The following is a 20,516-nucleotide window of genomic DNA, read 5'->3' on the forward strand; positions in this document are numbered from 1 at the left end:
TTCACACACTTACACACAGGCATTTTGTTCTCAGCAAAGCTCATTGACAAAATGGCTGCTACCATGGTTGTTGGCCTGAAGGTAAAGCCAAATTCGAAGGCTGAAAGAAGTATGGGCATAAATGGCTAACTCTTAACCTATTAGAGAAACATTGTTTCTTGGTACAGTGGTGTCAAAATAAAATTATCTGATGTCATTCTTTAAAGACTATAGAACTCTTTAATTATTTGAACTTGTTATCAATGATTTTCCAACAAGAACATAAACCTAGTTCTTGTAATTCACATTGTTCACTGCAGCAAATGTTATAACATTGTCTAAAACCATTCTCTTGAAGGTGAAAAACAAAGTCAAGAGAATGAATGTACAGTGCCTTATCATTTCTGCCTACCTCTTCTCCATCTCTTTCTTTCCCCTCTCTTCCACCACCTCTCTGATAAGCTTAAACTTTAAAACATAATTACGTTTGACACAACCACCCTCAAAGCCAGGGTGCACCTTGTGGATTTTCTTGAATCTGAAACAGGCAGGAGGGAGAAAAAAGCATGTTCCCTAGAGTTTATCTACACTAATGTGGTAAAAACAGCCCAATTTCCTTAAAATGTTCAGACTGCCCTTTACTGTGACTCTTCCCAGATGACTCACATCCAGCTCCACATCTACCACAGGGCTAAGTCCTAGTACCTCCAACTCTAAAGGAGACAGGAGAATTCTCTTTTCACTCAGGAACTCATTTTCAGAAACGTTTCCCATCTCTCATACTGTGCCTACTTGAGCAAGGAGGAGAAAGACAGCTTACCACCATGTCCTAGGCTGGTTCAAACATATGCCTTTTGCCAGATGTGAGAGAAAAATCCCACATAAGTTAGACCTTCTGTTCTTGACAGTTTCAGATGTAAAGTCAGCATGCTATCCTACATACTCACTTAGCACAATGTGCTCAAAAACCTGCTATGTGAACTAGCAGGTATGTAGCTCAGTAGGCTAGTTCAATGGTAAAGAGACACCAGCTGTGACAGAAAGAAGTCCCACAGGAATTCTAACAGTCTGACCTATATATACACACCCCATGAGTTCCCTTCCCAGGAATGTGAACCGGACACATGAATATGCAGATGAGGCATAGGTTAAGAATATAATTAAGGTAAGTAGTGAACTGACCTTGAATTCATCAGAAAGGAGATTATCTTGAAGGGTTCTGACTTAAAGAACTTCTACAAAAGACCCTCTTGCTAATCTTGGAGAAATAAGCTGTTCTCTTATGAGATCATGCATGGGAGATGCATGATAAGGAGCAGTAACACCTCTTGGCAGACTTTAGTTGTTGAGAAGAGTAACTGTCTGACAGCTGGAAGGAAAACCAGGAGCTCCATTATAAATACACAAGTCTGCCAACTGTTGTTTTAGGACAAAAGGGGACCTGGGACCTTAGATGAGATCACAGGTGTAACTGACAACTTGTTTATGGCCTTGTCAGCCTACTACAAGAGGCCTCAGCTGACCCATGCTTAGAGGTCCCAACTACAAAAGGGAAATGGCAAACGTCTCTTCGTTTTAGTGATTATTACATAGAAATAGAACATTAACACAGGACCATGGGTTTCTAAGCATAGATAGGAGGAATGCAAAATCTACATCAATAGCAGGTAGGAAAACAAAGCAAGACCAAAGAGCACAAGTCTTTGCAAACTTCAGTAAGTAGCATGCGGGATATGCCTCCCTAAGTGTATTCATACAGTGTTATAGACAAGTCCACTCATAATAAAGTCTATTGCTTTATGTCAGCCTCTGCTAACATCTCCAAACCACAACTCAACAAAAACCTAAGGAGAGTTGCACTGGCTTCTGTCCTAACTCACTCTGCCCTTGGCAGCACTGGGTATATTGTGTTTCTTCCTATGAGCCTATTATGAAAAATTTACAATGACAACAGCAAACTCCACATAAAAATTGTATCTATACATAAAGAATGTTAACTTTAATACATTTATCTAAATCTTCTGGTCATGCTCTATAAGTATACGTAAAATCTATAAAAATATTAATGAGTACCACCTTTGTTTTGAAGAAGTTAGGTACTACCATATTGATGGGGTATATCAGGTTACAATTTGTCTTAGTAACCACATAGAGAAAGAAGCATTCTGTCTAAATTTAGATAAGTCTGGAAAATGTAGGCTAATGCACCATGATGTTTGAAATGGACATGTCTCTATATCTTCCATAAAAGGACTAGAAGTGTTTATCTGATGATACTTATGTCACAGATAATAACAAGCACTCATACTTAAGGAGATACTTTTCCAAATATATTCTTAAATGTTTTTATTAGTTTTTCTTTGTGTATGTGATAATTAAAGCCAATATTTATTCAGACATGTTACAATGTACTAAATATAGTCAATGAAAGCAGCTATGTAAATATGAGCTATATGTTTGCTATAATGATAGTCATATATGCTTGTGTATTTTAAGTGAGAAGTATTCATCCGGGAAATGTATCAAACAAGTCACTGTAATTCGTTTTCTCTCTATAAATGGGGGGTGTGGATTTAACAGCTAAAGGGTTTTTGGTCTCTGTCTCACTACACTTCAATTAAATAATGGAAATGTATCAATAGCTATACTTTAACTATAATTTTATGTATGTAGTATTTGTTTCCAAAGATGTTCATAAATTAGATTCATGAAAATTAGGGGATAAAAGAAAATTTGATAGTGCAGATCAGTAAAGCAGTAATAGGTGATAAAAACCTAACTTCTATTGTCTTGGCATACTATAAAGGTATAGGATTATGCTGTAGATGTCTGGATGAGAGCACATTGATTTTCCCACTGAGGAGACCTTTAGCTTATGCCCTGAATTCTTCTAATTGTGGTAGTAAATCAGTAGAAGTAATAATAATAATAATGATAATGATAATAATAATAATAATAATAATAATAAATCTATGTGTTGTTTAGGTTAGAAAGAAAAAGTTTGCTAGGATGTTTCATTCTCTTTTACTTTTGTTAAAATTGTTCAAAATAAAAACAAAACCTACATTAGAATGCCCATAAAACATACTCCAGAAATGAGGAAGAAATGAAGAAAGTCAACTCAGTGTACACAGAATAAAACAGCAATATAAAAAAATTAACACACTTTTTAATTGCAGAGGTGGCAATTAAAAATTTGATACTTTAAAACTTGGATATGGCCTTGTCTTTTGAAAAAAAATAAATTAATTTTATGACTGGATCAAGAGAAAATAGAATGTTCATAGGAAAAAGTTTCAAGGCTAGAAATACTTAATAAAGTTGTATCAACAAGAAAACATGTCATAGTAAGATCAACTAAAACTTTAACTGGAAGAATGATTTTCCACAAGTCTACATTTAGCTTATTCTATGACCAAAAATTTACCTAAATTTAAGATTATTTAAGTTATCCTGCAGTTAAAAAATTAAATGAGAAAATGGCATTTTTTTTTGTAACAGAGTTTCTTGAGAGAAGAAATATTCATTAAATGTTGTAAACAAACCTTGCTACTGTCAACATTTATGTTACTCACTCTTTGGGGATACTGGGGTTTTATACACCCTGGATCTCTGTAGGAATCCTCAAGAGCATGGGAGCAAGATCAGGAATGGTCACCAAATGTGTGTGTGTGTGTGTGTGTGTGTGTGTGTGTGTGTGTAAATAGTTACATAGATAGATAAATAGATAATGTTGTTATATGATGAACTTCTCAAGTAAAAATTTTAAATCTTCTAACCTTCTTAATGAAAATATATAGAATAGAGTGAGTCACACACACACACACACACACACACACACATACACACACACTCAGACACTCACATATCTCCATCTGTCTACATGTACACTTCTGCTTATCATGGGAGTCAGAAAGAGGACATATTCTCACACTACAGCCTCTTTGACTAGCAATTAAAATCTAAATGTCTCTCTGAAGTGGTTCCCAGGGTTCTGCTGGGTTGGTTTGGTATACACAGTACTCCATTCGACTTTAAATAACAATGACATAAGCCATTCAGCATTTTTTAAGACACACACTGAGTACCAATGTTTAGACCATCTTGGTGTGGAATATTCACCTTTAAGAAGCATCATCTATTCAGAACTGTGCTTCACAGATTCCTGTTATGGCAGCTAGAGACAGTGGTGTTGATTTTCGCAGTAGATCACCACTAGAGCAGTTAGCTACAGTAGTTTTCATTATGAAGGTGATGTCAGTGGACAGGACTTGAACTAGTGCCCAAACAATTTTTCCTATTGCCATCTAATAAAACGCAAATATCTGATGGCAGTGACCAATCCACAAATATGTCCTCATATCAAGTAATATAAGAAAGTAAAGACCGGATACCTCTAAAGATTATTTTAAGAGCAGCTACAAAAACATGTGATCAAATAGTCACAACTAGCCTTGACAAAGGTTAAACTTCAAAAATGAAAATCCAAACAAAATCAAAGAATACTTCACCTTTCTGTTATGAAAAACTTGCCTAACTCTTCCAAAAGATCGTGTTGCACCCTAGAAGAGTCTACGCATCCAGACAGTCTGTGTGGAAGTGGAAGGAGATGTCAAATCTCACAAGGGCTCCAAGAGATGCACGGCCACAATACAAATTAGAGACCCTTTGAACTGCTGAGAAAGCTTTTAGAATGATTGAGCCTATATGAGTCTTATGAAACAGACAGAAAAGGAGACAAGAGCTCACAGAAACTGCTTATAATGAAGATGTAGGCATCCTTGTAGGACCTATGGCCAGCGTTTATTTAGGGCAGAGCTACAACCAATTACAAGATCTCCAGGCTCCAGCACAAGAAGCCTAGAAGAGAGGACCTGACCGTGGTCCTGAAAGATCCCGGGCTAGTTCCAGGACACAAAACGCCTTACCTGCGCTCACATTTTTTCGCCCCAGTCCAACCCAAGAAATCAGATATTAAATACTGTTTCACTTCACAAGACTCTAAAACTTTCCCTGTAATCGAATCAGTTTTCACAATGTTCAACTCCTCCTTTCTCAATAGTCTTTCTTCGAATGTTGTGGTAATTTCAGCGTTAAGGCGAGATTCTGAGAGACTCCCAACACTCAGAAAAGTCTATGGACAGCTCACACCTGGCCTGCATGAGTCTACGCAGGATTTCTTAAACTCGAATGGGAGATCATAGGAGTCACCCGGGCAGCGTCGAAACTGTAGGAAAATAAAGTGCACAGCATCTCGCCCTGCACCAAGCTAAACAAAGTACCGCACAGCACAGGTCCCACCTGGAATTGTTGATCATTTTCAGACGTGCGTTCCTGTGTTCAAGACCTAGGCAATTAAGTGATCCATCTATACCAGTGTCAATTGCTTTTATGATTTGTGTGTGTGTGTGTGTGTGTGTGTGTGTGTGTGTGTGTGTGTCTGTGTCTGTGTGTCTGTGTGTTGGGGGGGTCTGTTTTATTTTGTTTCCTTTTCTCCGCCTAAAAGATATCCTGGCTACCCTGACAAGAAATGAAGACTAATTATTGTGCTGATGGAAACCAGAGAGGGAGCAAAAGTCGAAAAGAAAACCGTCCTAGGGAATCGGGCAACTCCGGCAAGTCCTACTTACGTGTTCCGTCGAAACGGGTGGCAATAGTGTCCAGGAAGGTGTTCTGTGGAGCCAGCAATCCTTTCATAACCGGCATTTTTCCAGCTCTGTGTAAAATTCCCCATCAAAGTTTGTCCACAAGGATGGCTCTGAAGGAAAGTGCCAAGCTAGGAGAAGCCACCAGAAGCGTGATGACGGCAGGGGCGGGGGGCCAGGCGTGCAGAGGATGGGGCCAGGCAAGGGAGGGGGGGGGGGAGTGGCAGCAGGAGCTACTCCCTGGCCGCTGCGCGGTGACCTGAGCAGCCCGCGGTCAGAGCTCTGAACCCGACTCGTTCCTGGCTTCCTCCTCGGTTCCCTCCTTCTACAGCGACACCCCCAGGGTCTCTCTCTAGAGCCTTTGAGAGCCCACGGTAGCCCGGGGCGCCGCGCCCTGACCCGCGCTCTAGGGTCTTGGAGGACGGCGCCCCATCTGGGGAAACTGCGGCGCTAAGCCTCAAGTACCCCAGGGAAGCTGGTAAAGGGAGAAACGCGAGTCAGAGCAACTCCCGCCCCCCAGGAGCCGGGAACAAAGACCCCTTTGTTCCAGCTCTGTCCCTCTCCCAGGAGACCAGAGTCCCGTGGGTGTGGTGTCGTGGAGGGGAGGAGACAGGTCACTGCAGGTAACCCGCCTCCGCCTAGAACTTGGGAGGGGGAGGCACCCCACCGTGGTGTCCTAGGTAGCAAAGGCAGCCCCGGGTTCTAGAGGGAGGTGTCCCCCTTCCGGTGCACCTGCCATCAGCAGCTCCGAGTCAGCTGAGTGCCTGCTACCGTGATTACTAGGGTCTCTCCAGGTGTGAGGTTTTGTTAACTCTTCTTCCTCAGCTCTGAAAGGTACACTCCCCTGCCAAATCCTCATTTCTCTCCCCCAACCACTAAAGCTAAAAGGGAAAAAAACCCTCTTAAATGGATAATGGTTCCCCACTCTCCCATGAAATGTGCTCAGAGCGTTTCTAGAAAAGTTTGCTATTTTTATTGATTTATAAAATACACAGAAGTAACAGAGGAGAGGTTTTTGTTTTTGTTTTACATGTAAAAACAGTTCCAATGTGATTCCCTCTCCCGCGCAGAAAGGGTCCCCCCCCCCCCCCCCCCCAGCCCATGGACTGGCTGAGGACCAGGAACTGCCACTATTTCAGAAAAACTAAACGCGGTCTCTTTGCCCCTTTCCCTTGGGCTCAGGAAGGGATTCCCTCTCCACCTACATTCTGCGAAAGAAAACCACCCAAACCTAGGGTGCATCCCTGCGGGAGGGCAAAGGACTGTGAGGAGCCCAGGTTCCCCTGAAGCCCTAGCAAGGAGGAAAGGGAAAGTTAAGAGCCCAGGGGAGAACAAACAAGCCCAGGTGCTGGTGCACCCGGAAAGGACAGAGGAAAACGCGAACAGGTGTCTGAGGTGCTGCAGCGACCGCTGGGTCCCCGCCTCTAAGATTCGGGCGTGGCAGCAGGTGCAAACAGCCCCAAAAACATCTGGCGGAGGCTCTTTTTTCGAATCCCTGGGGATTCTGGGGTGATGAGGGACTCTAGGGCTTTCCTTGCTGCAGTCCAGAGTTCCGCGAGGGCGGGGTGGAAAGGGAAAGGAGGCGGCTCCATGTCCCCGCCCCTGGTCCCCCTTATTCGTGATGCACTTCCTGCTGCCGAGGATTCCCTTTGTGTTGAGATTCCAGATCCGCCCACACACGCTGGAGCGGGAGGGACGGGGATTCCGGGTGGGTGGCCACCCCTTGAGGCTCGGGCTGTGAGTCCCCGTTCTTTCCGGTTACTGCGGATAATCAGCAGTGTCCCCCTCCCTCCCACACTCTGTAGGGAGCCAGTTGTTCCTTGCACGGAAACCTAGCTGCTTCCCCCACCCCGGTCCCCCTCCCCGATCTTTGCTGGCTCCCTCTTGGGCGGAGCCAGGGAAGAGAAATGGGGGAGTCCCTGCTCTGCATGGGTGGTTCCTGGCGACCAAGAAAACTGCCTCTGCCAATGAAAGAGTGGAAAGTGGCTTGAAGCTAAGCGTGAAATTTATGCTTAAGCCACTACAAGTGTGCCTGAGCGTGAAAAAAACAAATGATTCCTCTTTAGTCCGCCCTGGCTTGCTAGAAAGAAACAGGGGCTTCCTAATGAAAACCCAAAAGCCTTTTGGGTTCCATTTTAAGAGAAGTCAATCCCTTTTACTAGTTTCGTTTTTAACTCCAGTATCCAGAACAAGTCAAGGCTAGTGCTAGGTACATCTCTACCCTTAACTCACCGTAGATCCCAGCCTTCCACCAAACTGAGCTAAGTTGACCACCGTGTCTCTTGTTTCTATCTGGCTGGCTGTCTCATTAAGACATCTTCTAAACTCAGCTCAAACACTCTTGAGTTCCAGAATCTCTAAGCTCAGCTCAAACACTCACTGGTACTCCTTTAAAGTGTTTGTAGCACCAGGGCCAAACTACCCTATTAAAATGTGACCACCACAAGCATCTAAGCACTATGAATCCTCTTAAATGCATATTGTCACCTTCAAAAAAAAAAAATAAATAAAAGATAGAAATGTGTTCTAAAAGACAATTGTCCTAAACCTTATCTTTTCCTTAAAGGAAAATTCCATACTGATGGACCAAAAGAACACCAATTCACTGTATTGCACATCCTTCTGCACTGTAGGAAGGCAGGAATTTATCTGTGGACTATTCAATAGTACAGCAGAGCCCCACAATGCACACAACCTAAAGGCCTTATGGAAAGGTCATATTCATAAGGGGATCATATTTTGGATTCTACACGTTAGGTTAAGGCACAAAATTCCTGGAACCAGAGTTCCAGATATCTTAAACTTTGGAAGGCTCTAGGTAAAATGAACATAGGCAAAGCTCAGTGATTTACTTACAGAACACTACACCAAATGTCCCTGAATTCAAACACAAAATCTTATCTTGCAATATCTTGCAAGGTGAGTTTGCCTGCAGGGACACAGCTTTCCTTAGTCATTGTCAAAGCTAACTAAACTTCTTTGAGATCCAACTGCCAGAATCCTTTCACAGGGTCACTAGGATAGACTAGGGTAAGTGGTTTGGTCTATTGTAGGTTATATGTCTCCTCAAGAAAAGTTACAGTGTTCCCCTTTCCCATTATATTTTGATAGGCCCTAGCCAATATGGTGATGCCCTCACATTAAAAGTAGGTCCTCTCTTCTCAGTTAATGGTCTAGAAATACCCTCAAAGGCAAGCCAAATTCAGCCAAGTTGAAAGTGAAGATTAACCACCTTATACTTCTCATGCAAAGTTGCATTAGGAAATACAATAAATATTACTGACTCTTTCATCAAGGGGACTGTTCATGCACTTAAAAAAGAGGGAGTTTGTAGCCAACCATCTTACAATTTCCTATCTCTTATATCAAACAGCCATAAATAGTGATTGGCTTGGACAGAGATCTGTTGCATGAACACTGAACAGCTCTCATGCCACATTTACATTCTGGAAAAATCAAGTAGAATGACTATGTGTTATTCTATATGGAAAAAAAAAAAAAAAAACTTTTACTCCACACAAGCTCAACAGGAACTAGCCTTAAAGATCAGCTAGAGATGTTTAACATGGTCATGGAAAATTCTTGGTTTTCGATCACAGTAAGAAACCTGACTTTAATCACTGGTCAGCCAGTTTTTAAAAGGCATATTTGTACCCATCTCTGAGTGTTTCAAAGGAAAACCAGGAGGCACTTACAGCCCTATGATCCACTGTCATGGACTTCCTCCAAAGTCAGGGTGGTAAAAATTATGTTGTGGCAACAAATAGAGACCAACTCAAGCTTAGTCACCTTACTAATGCAATTTTTCAGCTACCCAGGGTAAGGGAAAGTCACTGCCTTCTAGTTGCACATCCTTAAACAGACTTCCATTGCTATCCTTGAACAGGAAAGCCATCTGGAAAGTAACATACCTGCTTTCTGTGTCTATCAAGTAGTTGCACCTATCACTTGTATGAAGAGCTCATTGACTATAAATTTCTGAGGCAAAGAGAGAAAGAGCAGATAAGAAAGAGAGCATGTACTTGGGTTCCAGCGAGCGCCATCTGTAGAAAGGCAAATCATAGCAACAGTGACGTTTAATTTTGGTAGTCCCCTTGGTAATCTTAAGAAATGCTACTAGTGTGTCGAGTGTGTACATGTGTATGTGTGTGTGAGAGAGAGAAAGGGGGTGTATGTGTGTGTGTGTTAGGCAGTTCTAGATTAACCAATATAGGGAGAGACATACTGAATGTAAGTGTCATCATCCTGATGTGATGCGCTGGCATCCAAGAATGAACAAAACCGGAAAAGGGAGCAAGCCCCCAGAAGCATCAGCTTTGGACTAGATGTGAAGAGACTTGGGAATCTGCTGACCAAAAAACTACCTATGCATAACGTTGCATAAGTCAGTGAATTAATTATGAAAAGCAAACATAGTAGTTACTAAATTACTATAAGGGTTTAATAAATGTAGAAAAATGTGTCTGGCTTATTTGTAAATAAATACCTTCACTTTAAAAAGTTAGCTAATGAACCTGAGGCACTTGTTCGGTAGTGGGTTCTTGGATATACAAGAATATCTAATAGCATCTTCAATTCTTGAACAATTTTCATTAAGAGTTTAGTCACAGGACTAAGTCACATTTCAAGCCTTACTTCAAATCTACAATTCTGAGCCAACTTAGAGAATGGAAGTCATTAGGTCTCATCATAAGGGCTCTTTGAAGACATCCTGTCATAGGAAGCTCAGTAGTGTGGCATCTGTACCTCTTCTGTTTCTTCTGCTTTTATCCATTTGCTCAGGCACACACATAGAAGCTGAATCCATGGGAAAGATTTGTGTCTAGCAGACGGTGAGCATGAATGAAGTATGATAGTGTTATATACATATGTATCATTGAATAATGACAGTTTCATGTGCATGTCATGCTTCACTCACACATACATATGTATATATGTCATGCTTCACTCACACATACATATGAATATATCTCCACATATATAATCATTAAATTATGAGTTTCATGCATATATACATATATATATATCATACTCCACTCATACACACATACACACATATATCAATTATGACAGTTTTATATATATATATATATATCATACTTTACTCACAAATACACACATGTTTATTTGTGTATATACTCATATATATATATATATATATATATATATATATATATATATATATATATGGAACTATCATAATTCAATCCAGTAATTGACTTATGATAGAAGGGTGATGAGTTCAAGCCCAGGGTAAAATATAGAGTTCAATTCCAAGTTAAATTAGGAAAATAAGAAATGAAGATTTCCTTGAAGAGGCAAAACTTCTCGTGATGATGCTTTTACTTTCCATGTCAGATTGTTATAACCTGGTTTATTTAATTGTTCTATCCAGATGTATCCATTCAAGTCAGTAATAACTTAATTTTCTAAACAAATCAGCATATTTCAGTTCAAATATTTCTGGGTGGTTTTTGTTGTTGTTGATGTTGTTTTTTGCTTTGGTGTTTTGTATTTGCTATTCTCAATATGGTCAGCTAATTGCTTCTTGAATGTTCTGTTCCACAAATTCCTAAGACATCATACCTTCTTGTTTGGGAGAGAAAAGCCTTTCCTGTCCACCTGTCCACATTTTACAATCCCCTTCCTTCTAGTACTAGCCTGCTGTTTATAGAGTCTACAGATAGCACTACTGAATGCCCCATGTCAGCTGTTCTGTCTCCAGTAGGAGTGCACTTTTCAGACCTGTACCAAAGCTCAGGAGTCTCCTGTGTGTCCAGTGTCCACCTATGTATCTGCTGCCACATGGTCTCTTCTATCTGCCACCTTTGCTCCATCCCAAGGAGACATTCTGCATCCTAATTTTGAATATGAATTGAATCTGTTTTTTGTTTGTTTGTTTTTCTCAGTGTTGTCTTTGGAGACATAGTCTCATGCAGCTTAGGCTAACCTTGAATTTCTAATTCAACCCAGGGAGAACTTGATCTTCTAGTTCCTGCTTCCACCTTCAATGCTGGGACTTAAAGTATATGCCACTACCCCCATCTGCATTGGTTCTTTGGAATCCTGTTTATCTCTTGAATATATCCCCAATACCCCTAATGTCTCCATCTACAAACAACCCTCCTTAAAGGTTCTTTACTATACCTTGAGAGAAGCCATGGAGCACCTTGCAAATGATTTGATGGCTTAGTTTTGTCTCCCTCAAACCCATCCCCCACATGAATTATGCAATGCCCCATGGAATTGTCATTTTCCCACATTTCATTTCTCACCTTCCTCAAATGTTATGCTCAGGGAAAATAAAATTCCAGGAAGACCCCCCAGTTTGCAGTATTCTTCTGTGACTCTGTGTTTGATCACACTGACCACACCTGCTAACCCTTACTTTGCCCACCACCCACTCCTTGGTTGTATAGCATCTAAGGAGTGCTCACCTTTAAGCAACTTGCTTTTGATGAGTTACATGTATATGATAAGAACACACAAGCAGATGTTGGGTGATGAATAAAGAAACACAAATAAAGTAATTATCTCAGTTTCCACTCTGTGCTCCCCAGTGTATTCCCAGTGGCTAACAGAGTCCTTAGTGCATTGAGGGAGCAAAATCTTATGGGGGAGAAAATAAATATTAGTTATCATAATGATTATCTCAACTACATCAATAGTTGCTAGTTTATCTGGTTTTTCTTTTCTATTTTGTTTCAAACCCTTAGGATGTACTGAGCATTGTTTGATAAATGAGCAATGAGTAAACCAAAGAATAGGATTAGTCTAGGGCAGGTCTTTCTGTGTGAGACGCTGACATTGTCAGCCTTCCGTTTATTATTCACTTTGCTCTCCAGTTTCTTGATTTCCTCATTGATAAACATCCTAAGTGTGTTGGCCAAAGGTAAAAGTCCTCTGTTGGTTTCTCCTGAAGGTGGAATTAAATAGATACTTTGAGCACTCACCTCTGTATCTGGATGAGAAACATAAAGAGAGCTGTGTTTCAAATTTGTAAAGAGCATGAGGTTCTTGTGCTCACAGATAACTATGAAGAAAACCAGAAATAGTAGGGCTGTCTCTTCAATGCAAAAGATGTATTACCTGCTGCTTGCCCAAAATGCTGGAATGGAGATAATTTACAGCCTGGTGACCTGCACTCCCTGTAGGACTAGGCTACACCCGACTCCTTCAGACTCTTACACTGATCTAAGTCATTCTCCTTAGACCCATATCTTGAGCCCTTTTCTCCGTCAATCTGTAGAACCTGCCTTTGTGGAAGAGGTCCCCATGTACCTAATTTGAATGTAGTCATCCTTTAAACTTTGTTGTGATAATTGTCTCCCAAAAAATAAACAAGTCTAAAGAAGCCCAGTGTGATTCTAGAAGTTTGAACCAAAAGTAGCTACTGAATTGTGTTGAGTTGGATTACTTTCTTGCCTCACACAGAGTGCTACTCTGCCAGCCCTGTTGTTTTCAGACAACACACAAATTCCCCTACTCATAAAGAGGGTTTGCTATTGATTACATTTCCTTATCTTTCTATGTATCTATCTTGTGTGCATGCATGTGTCTGTGACTGTATGTGTATACATATGTAGCTTTTCATGTGTGCACGTGTGTGCAATGAGAGAGCCACTGAGTATGATCCTCAATTGCTCTCCACCTTACCTTTAGGTACTATGCCTCTCACTGAACCTGGAGCCTCCTAATTTGGATGGGCTGGCTAGCCAGTAAGACTAAGCATTCTTCTGTCTCTACTGTTCTACCCAGAGTGCTGAGAGTACAGGTTTGTAGTGTCATGTTGGATTTTGTGTATGAGTTTTGTGTATTTAAACTCAGTTCCTTATGCTTTTCTCATAAACACTTTACAGCTGAGCCATCTTTCCAGCTCCAAATCGAATTCTTTCCATTTCAAAACTTTCTGTTTCACTGTTTTTCTTAAACTTGTATGTGTTCACTATGAGCCAAAGATCCCACCCAGTCTGGGCAGACTTCCACTTTATGAAGACATAAACATTAATAGGGAAGCCCCATTCACTTGTGGGATGCCTATTAAACTAAATGGTATTAGACTAGATACATGGATATTATAGTAAGCTCTGCCACACACTCCAAAAGTATTGTTTCTATTCTCTAAAATATTTACATGTGGATTAAAACTTACAGATACTAAATAAAAAGACTGATGAGGTTATTAGAATGAGGTCTGTTGTGTTTCCCATATTGTTGATGATGAGGATTATATTTCGAATGTATAGTTTTAGTGATCAAATTCAAAATTTATCAAAATGACAAAAATCAGGAATTAAATAAATGTAGAAAGTGGCATAGTCCTATACTCTATTAAACCAATCTCTGACTTAAGTGGACTTTAACATATGGCTTGGCAAAAGAAATGAGCACCCAAGGAATGTGGGGGAAATGAAAATCTCTAATACTGAATTCTAGGAAATGTTGCTATTTCTCTCAAAGGGAAGACCAACAAAGTCAACTAAACAGAGACTGAGCCACCAACCAAAGAACACACATGGACTGGATGGAGGCTTTTGACACATAAGTTGCAGATGTGCAGCTCCGTCTCCACATGGGTCCACACATCTGGAGAAAGGACTGTCCCTAAAGCTGTTATCTTTCTGTGGATTCTGTGCCCAAGAGTGCTGTCTTGTCTGGCCTAGGTGGTAGAGGATGTGCCTAATGCCAGGGTGGGGGATACACAGCAGGGACCCACCCTCTCCAGAGATGGGGATGGGGGACATAAGAAGACTGAATGGGAGAGCAGTGATTAGGATGTAAACATAAATAAATAAATAAATAAATAAATAAATAAATAAATAAATAAATAATCAGCCACTTGTTTTTAATGAACTAATGAAATGTTGCACATCAAACATCATGTCCAGCATCATTCTAAATTAAGTCTAATACCTTGAATGAATACATGCTTTCTCTGGCTTCAGACTTTCAAGGTTCGTTTGGCTTAAATATACGTGATCTGTATTCAAGATAAATTTTTAAAATAAGATTCAGAGTATGTCTTGAAAATTATACCTACGCTTCTTCTTTCCAGCCAGCAACGAGCAACGGGCATCTCTCGGGACAACTGGCACAGGTGTGGCAAGACCAGGGGTAAGATAAATCCTTACCACAAGAAGCAGAAGTATGTGTTGGGACAACCTGCCAACACTAAGATTGGCCTTCAACGCTTACACACAGTCCGAGTTCGAGGAGGCACTAAGAAGTACCAGGCTCTGAGATTGGTTGTGGGGATCTTTTCCTGGGGCTCTGAGTGTTGTACTCACAAAACAAGGATCACTGATGCTGTGTACAATGCATCCAATAACGAGCCCGTCCGCACCAAGACCCTGGTGAAGAACTGCTTTGTGCTTGTTGACAGCACACTGTACCGCAGTGGTTCAAGTACCCATGATGCATTGCCCCTGGGCTTCAAGACGGGGGCCAGACTGACTCCTGAGGAAGAAAATATATTAAGCAAAAAAAAAAAAAAAAAAAAAAAAAAAAAAACCGATCAAATAAAATCCAAAAGAAATACGACGAAAGACAAAAAGATTGCCAAGATCAACAGTCTTCTGGAGGAGCAGTTCCAGCAAGGCAGGCTTCTAGCCTGTATTGCCTCAAGACCAGGGCAGTGTGGCAGAGCAAGTCTCTCCTGTGCTCGAAGGCAAGGAGCTGGAGGTCTACCTGCGGAAGGTGAAAGCCTGGAAAGGCAAATAAACCATTATCCTTAGCTTGTGTAATAAAGGTGTTTGCTGTTCTGAAAAAAAGAAAGAAAGAGAGGAAGGAAGAAAGGAAGGAAGGAAGGAAGGAAGGAAGGAAGGAAGAAAGAAAAGAAAAGAAAAGAAAAGAAAAGAAAAGAAAAGAAAAGAAAAGAAAAGAAAAAGAAAAGGAAAAGGAAAAGAAAATTATACCTGGTCTGGAAAGAGTGCTCAACAAGTATTGTACTTCCTGCGTGTGGTGGTTTGAATAGGTTTGGCCCTCACAGACTCATGTGGTTGAATGGTTGGTTGGCCCACAGGAAGTTAGGGGGCATGTCCTTATTGGAGGTTTGCCACTGTAGGGTTGGGCTTTGAGATCCTATACTCAAGTTGCACACAATGCAGAAGAGACATTCTCCTCCTCATTGCCTTCAGATCAAGATGCAGAATTTCCAGCTCCATCTTCAGCAGTGCATCTGCCTGGATGCTGCCGTGCTTCCTGCCATGATGATAATGGACTGAAGCTCTGAAACTATAAGCCAGTCATAATTAAATGTTTTCTTTTATAAGAGCTGCCTTGGCCACGGTGTCTCTTCACAGCAATAAGACACTGTGCAAACAGGAGGACCTGTGCTCAATTCCTAGTACTCATGAGAAAAAAAAAAATGCCTATATGAATAAAATCTAATTAAACAAAATTTTTAAAATGCTTTAAACATTTTAAAAAGTAGTATCTATTGCCTTGAAATACTGCCTAACTTGCATTTCCTTCTAAATCAAGATGGTTTTAGAAGCTGGGATTGCACTGCTGGTGTCTTGAATGTCTCATGGCATTCAAGGGCCCTTTTTATAGATTGCCTGCAAGCGTTCACGGTTTCTGTGTATGATGGGCTACTATGAGATGGAATACTGAGGAGAGAAACCTAGTTGGGGCATCCACACTGCCAACTACCTTGTTAAAAATCCTACAATGGTGGAGTCACCATTGTACAGCTCTCTCTTTGCTCACTTCCTTAACTTAACCCTTCATTTCCCTTTGGTCCTTATACCTCTCAGCTTCCTCTGAATGCAGCTCCAAACTACTTGCTTTGAATGGGTTCTGCTTTGCATTCTTTTCTACTCTGGTGATCACTTTAATTTTAAGTGACTCAGCTTTGGAAGGTTTCTTTTTTCCTGTCCCATCAATTGTTCCTAAATGGACTTGGAAGAAATGATTCCAGGGCATTCATTTTTTTTCTCTTGGTGATTGTGCAATGGCTGGCACATTGTCATACCACAGTAAATGGTGAATTCTTCCCTGAGCAGCAGCATAAAATACACTGAGAATTGTCCTAAGAATGTGACACCAAGGGACTAAGGTCACTCTAGTGGTATATCAGTTCAGAATTGAATGCAGTAGAGAGATACGAAGTCTAGCACACTAAGAACCACAGTGCCAAAGGAGACTGTAGAGATGATACAGTTTCTCCAGCACAGCAAAGGTGGCATACTGAGAAAGGACATGACTTTCCTAAGGCCTAAGAGCTAATTCAAGAGCAGGCACTTCCCTTTGAATTGTCCAAGCCAAATGCCCTGATGACACTGCCTTTGTCTCCTTACTCTTTTGTGGATAAATAGTTCTTAAACTATGTCTTAAGCTCAATGCTGACTTCCTAAAGTCACTAGGACAGATTCCCTTCATCCTATTCCTTTGAGACTTGTGTCTTCTGATAAAATATTTATGGTAGCTCATCTTTTGTAGACCACTTTCAAAGCTTCTCAGGTCAGTTGAGTTATTGTATGTGGAGAAGTCGTTTCTGAAGTCAGAGGGTAAACAAGGCACATCCTTGGGAAACTTTTTTCCATATTAAAGGGCAGTGGGTACTTTGAGTTCTTTAAAATGGTTATAAGCTTACAGAGGGTTGTAAGCTTCCATGTTGGGGGGCGGGGCAGGGATTAAGAGCAGTCAGTGTACTTAAAGGTGGAGCCAACTTTCCACCCCAACCCTTAAATAATTGAAAAGACTAAAAATGACAAATATTTCAATCAGACTCAAAAAATAAAAATTTATTTTCTAATAAGTATTTTTATTACATGAAAACAAAACTTCAGTGGAATTGTTGGTTTTAAACTATTTAGGTTCATAGCATAGAACAGATGGATGATTAGTCTTATGTAGATGGTGTGTTCAACATACACGCATTGTGATAAAGACACCTCTAAATTCATGTAACACTTCCCACTTCTCAGATCTTCTATTTTATTACCAGGCTACCAACGGTGTCAACCTTCACAAGTTACCTCTGCTGTCATAAACACTGAGCCTCATCGTATTAGTACTGTGATGTATGTAAGTTCATGAAGGGCCTCTAGCCAAGACAGTCACTAATAACAGCAGAATATTACATGTACCTAAGAAAATAAATCTTTATATGTAAACCCTCTGATATTTGAGGATTTCTTTATAATTTTGGCTTCAATTGCCTGGGTATACTAGTAAAAATGGTGGTATTCCTGAGAGCTGGTGTAAAAACTTAAAAAAAAAATCAGACTGGAGAGATGGTGCAGAAGTTCAGGGCACTAACTTCTCTTCCAGATGACCTGAGTTCACACCATCTGTAATGGGATCTAAGGCTCTCATCTGGTGTGTCTGAAAAGAGCTACAGTGTATTCATATACATAAAACAAATAAATCTTAAAAAAATAAAAACACCAATGGGGGGACTTTAAAAACTTTTAAAGTAGTTCAGTTTGACATTTGGATAGTGGAAAAGAGACAAAAGTGAATGTGTGGGCTAGGAAGACATGTCACACTCCAGCAAAGAGCACTGTCATAGTCAGTGGTCTGAGATGAGGCCATTGACGGTATTTGGTAAGTTATTATTAGTCCAAAGTGAGACATAGCAAAAATGTATATCCCATAAGTCAAAAATAAACAACGTTCAGAAATTCAAGACCTCATAAGAGTGGAAAATTTATTAATTCCAGACCCTCAAAGCCTAAGAGAGAAGAGTTAAGGAGGCTCTTTGCAACACCTGATACAAATGATCAAGTCAAAGCTCAAATTTGGTACATGCCTCAAAAATATTTATCTGGTGGTCTGAAGATACAAACCATCTACTTAGGAACACCATATATAAGGCAGGAAAGTAAAGAAATGTCACAGACCAAGGAGAAAAACAAGCTAATAAGATTGAAGAATATCAAGGAGAAAGTTTCAAATCCTAATTTTCTTTACAAAAGACATGAATTTGATAGAAATGTGTTTGTGTGTGTGTGTGTGTGTGTGTGTGTGTGTGTGTGTGATTGTTTAAAATGTGACAGACTTTAGGTCTCCAAAGATCCACAGGCAAAAATAGGCTGAAATACGAAGAGCCTTATAGACCCAAAGAGAGCAGGTGCTTGAAAAGTCACTTTCAAAAGGTGGCAGAAGGAGCATTAGCAGGAAGCGAAATTCCCAGCAAGCAGTGGGAGACAGGATGCCTGAGAGGCCCCTGGAGTTAATGAGGGCATGACAATGTACAACTGAGACAGTGTCTGCTGGCCATCAAAGCTGCTGTTAATGGGAGTATTGATGTGCCCACAGTTCTTCCCTTCCTGATGGAAGACTGCAGAGGCAGTCCAGTTCATTCTCCACTACAGAATGTGGAGAGGGATTGCAGAAGATTGGTTTTCTGTTTGATGTATGTTTGGATCAGTCAAAAGAACTTTAGGACACCTCTGACTTGCAAGCCTGGTGCAGAAACCAGTGTTAACACTGGCTAACTTTAGGAAAAGATGGGCTGTGTACCGAGATAAATATGTGTGCTTCCCAGAAGAGATGAGGGGCAGAAACAGATTTTTATTCCTAGTTACCCTGCAGGTAGCGAGGGCCAGACAACCAGCAGATACCCAAGATACTGAAAATAGAAGTGTTGTGTGTGCTTTAGTGTTTCAGCTTCAGCAATCTGGGGTGAAATTTCATTACAGTGTAAAGCTTATCCTGACACATAAATGTGTTCACACAGTAAATATGAAAAGCAGTTCAAAGAAAAAAAAAACACACATTTTGGTGATTAAGTCATGCCATCATTAATATTATCATTAATTTATACTTCCTTTCATTAATAGAACTACAATTTGAAATTTTGATGGTCTGAACTTTACATAAAGATGTGTGTGTGTATGTGTGTGTGTGTGTGTGTGTGTGTGTGTGTGTGTGTATGTGTGCACTCAAATGTGTGTGCTTGTGTAATGACTATGGCAAGTTAAATATATTCATTTTATTCTTAGTGTGAAAGTTTAATTATTTTCTATGCTTCCTTGATTACAAAATCCCATTATGTAAAATTAATATACATTTTATTATTGCCTTATAAACATACTTCATATAATTTGGAAACTTTTAGAATAGTATTTTATTATTGTGCCTATATTTTATTATTGTGGTTACTACCTTTACTTCCATTCAGTATAACACTCAAGTTCAAACATTTTTATAATGTTTTCTGTATACACTTGTCAAAAAAACCTTACTCTTTGTTATGATTAATTTTTACTTTCAACTTGACCCAATCTAGAATCACCTGGGAAGCAGGAACCTATAAGAACTGACTCAATCAGTTTGGCCTGTGATGGCATCAGTGGGGGACTGATGACTGTTTAGTGATACTGGATGTCCTATTCCCCACTGTGGGCAGAACCATCCCTAGGCTTGAGCTGTATAAGAAGGGAAGCTGAACATAAGCCAGTTAGCATTCCATATCAAACAATAATGGATTAAGACATGACATGTAAGCCAAATAAATTCTTTCCTCTTCAAATTGTTTTGTGAGTGCATAAAAGAAAAATACACACACACACACACACACACAAACACACACACACACACAAACACACACACACACACACACAGACAGAGAGAGAGAGAGAGAGAGAGAGAGAGAGAGAGAGAGAGAGAGAGAGAGAGAGAGATTATACAACACTGATTCTTAGTTTAATTGGAAGCAGTTTTTCTAGTGATGTAGTAAAGAATGATTCTGACAAAAGATAGTGCCCCATGCTAGGTGATACATATCTCGAATCTGTTAGAGTTCCCCCACACAGTGAGGCCATGGAGATGAGTCAGTAGGAAGAATTTTTAGTTTCATCTCTGAGATCCATTTGGTATAAGGAGAGAACTGATTCCTACCAATTGTTCTCTGACTCATTGTAAAGAAAAGATTGGTCTTGC

General features: G+C 40.3%; 1 protein-coding gene and 1 pseudogene across 2 annotated transcripts in view; one reads left to right on the forward strand and one right to left on the reverse strand.

Annotated features, from left to right (window-relative positions):
- The window catches only part of KCNH8 (potassium voltage-gated channel subfamily H member 8), a gene marked incomplete at both ends in the record, with an annotated part of 386,577 nt that extends 380,892 nt beyond the window's left edge, over positions 1-5,685 (reverse strand). Inside the window, one exon of the mRNA XM_080917518.1 lies at positions 5,610-5,685. Within this exon, the coding sequence (XP_080773644.1) occupies positions 5,610-5,685 (76 nt within the window). The remainder of the gene's footprint in view (positions 1-5,609) is intronic.
- A 1,560-nt stretch (positions 5,686-7,245) lies between these two features.
- On the forward strand, positions 7,246-15,344 carry LOC308421137 (small ribosomal subunit protein eS8-like; annotated as a pseudogene). The gene is made up of 2 exons: positions 7,246-7,361; positions 14,680-15,344. The product of its transcript is annotated as a small ribosomal subunit protein eS8-like (transcript).
- Positions 15,345-20,516: the final 5,172 nt, after the last annotated feature.

The sequence above is a fragment of the Micromys minutus genome (genome assembly GCF_963924665.1).
Source record: "Micromys minutus genome assembly, chromosome: 5".
Taxonomy (NCBI): domain Eukaryota; kingdom Metazoa; phylum Chordata; class Mammalia; order Rodentia; family Muridae; genus Micromys; species Micromys minutus.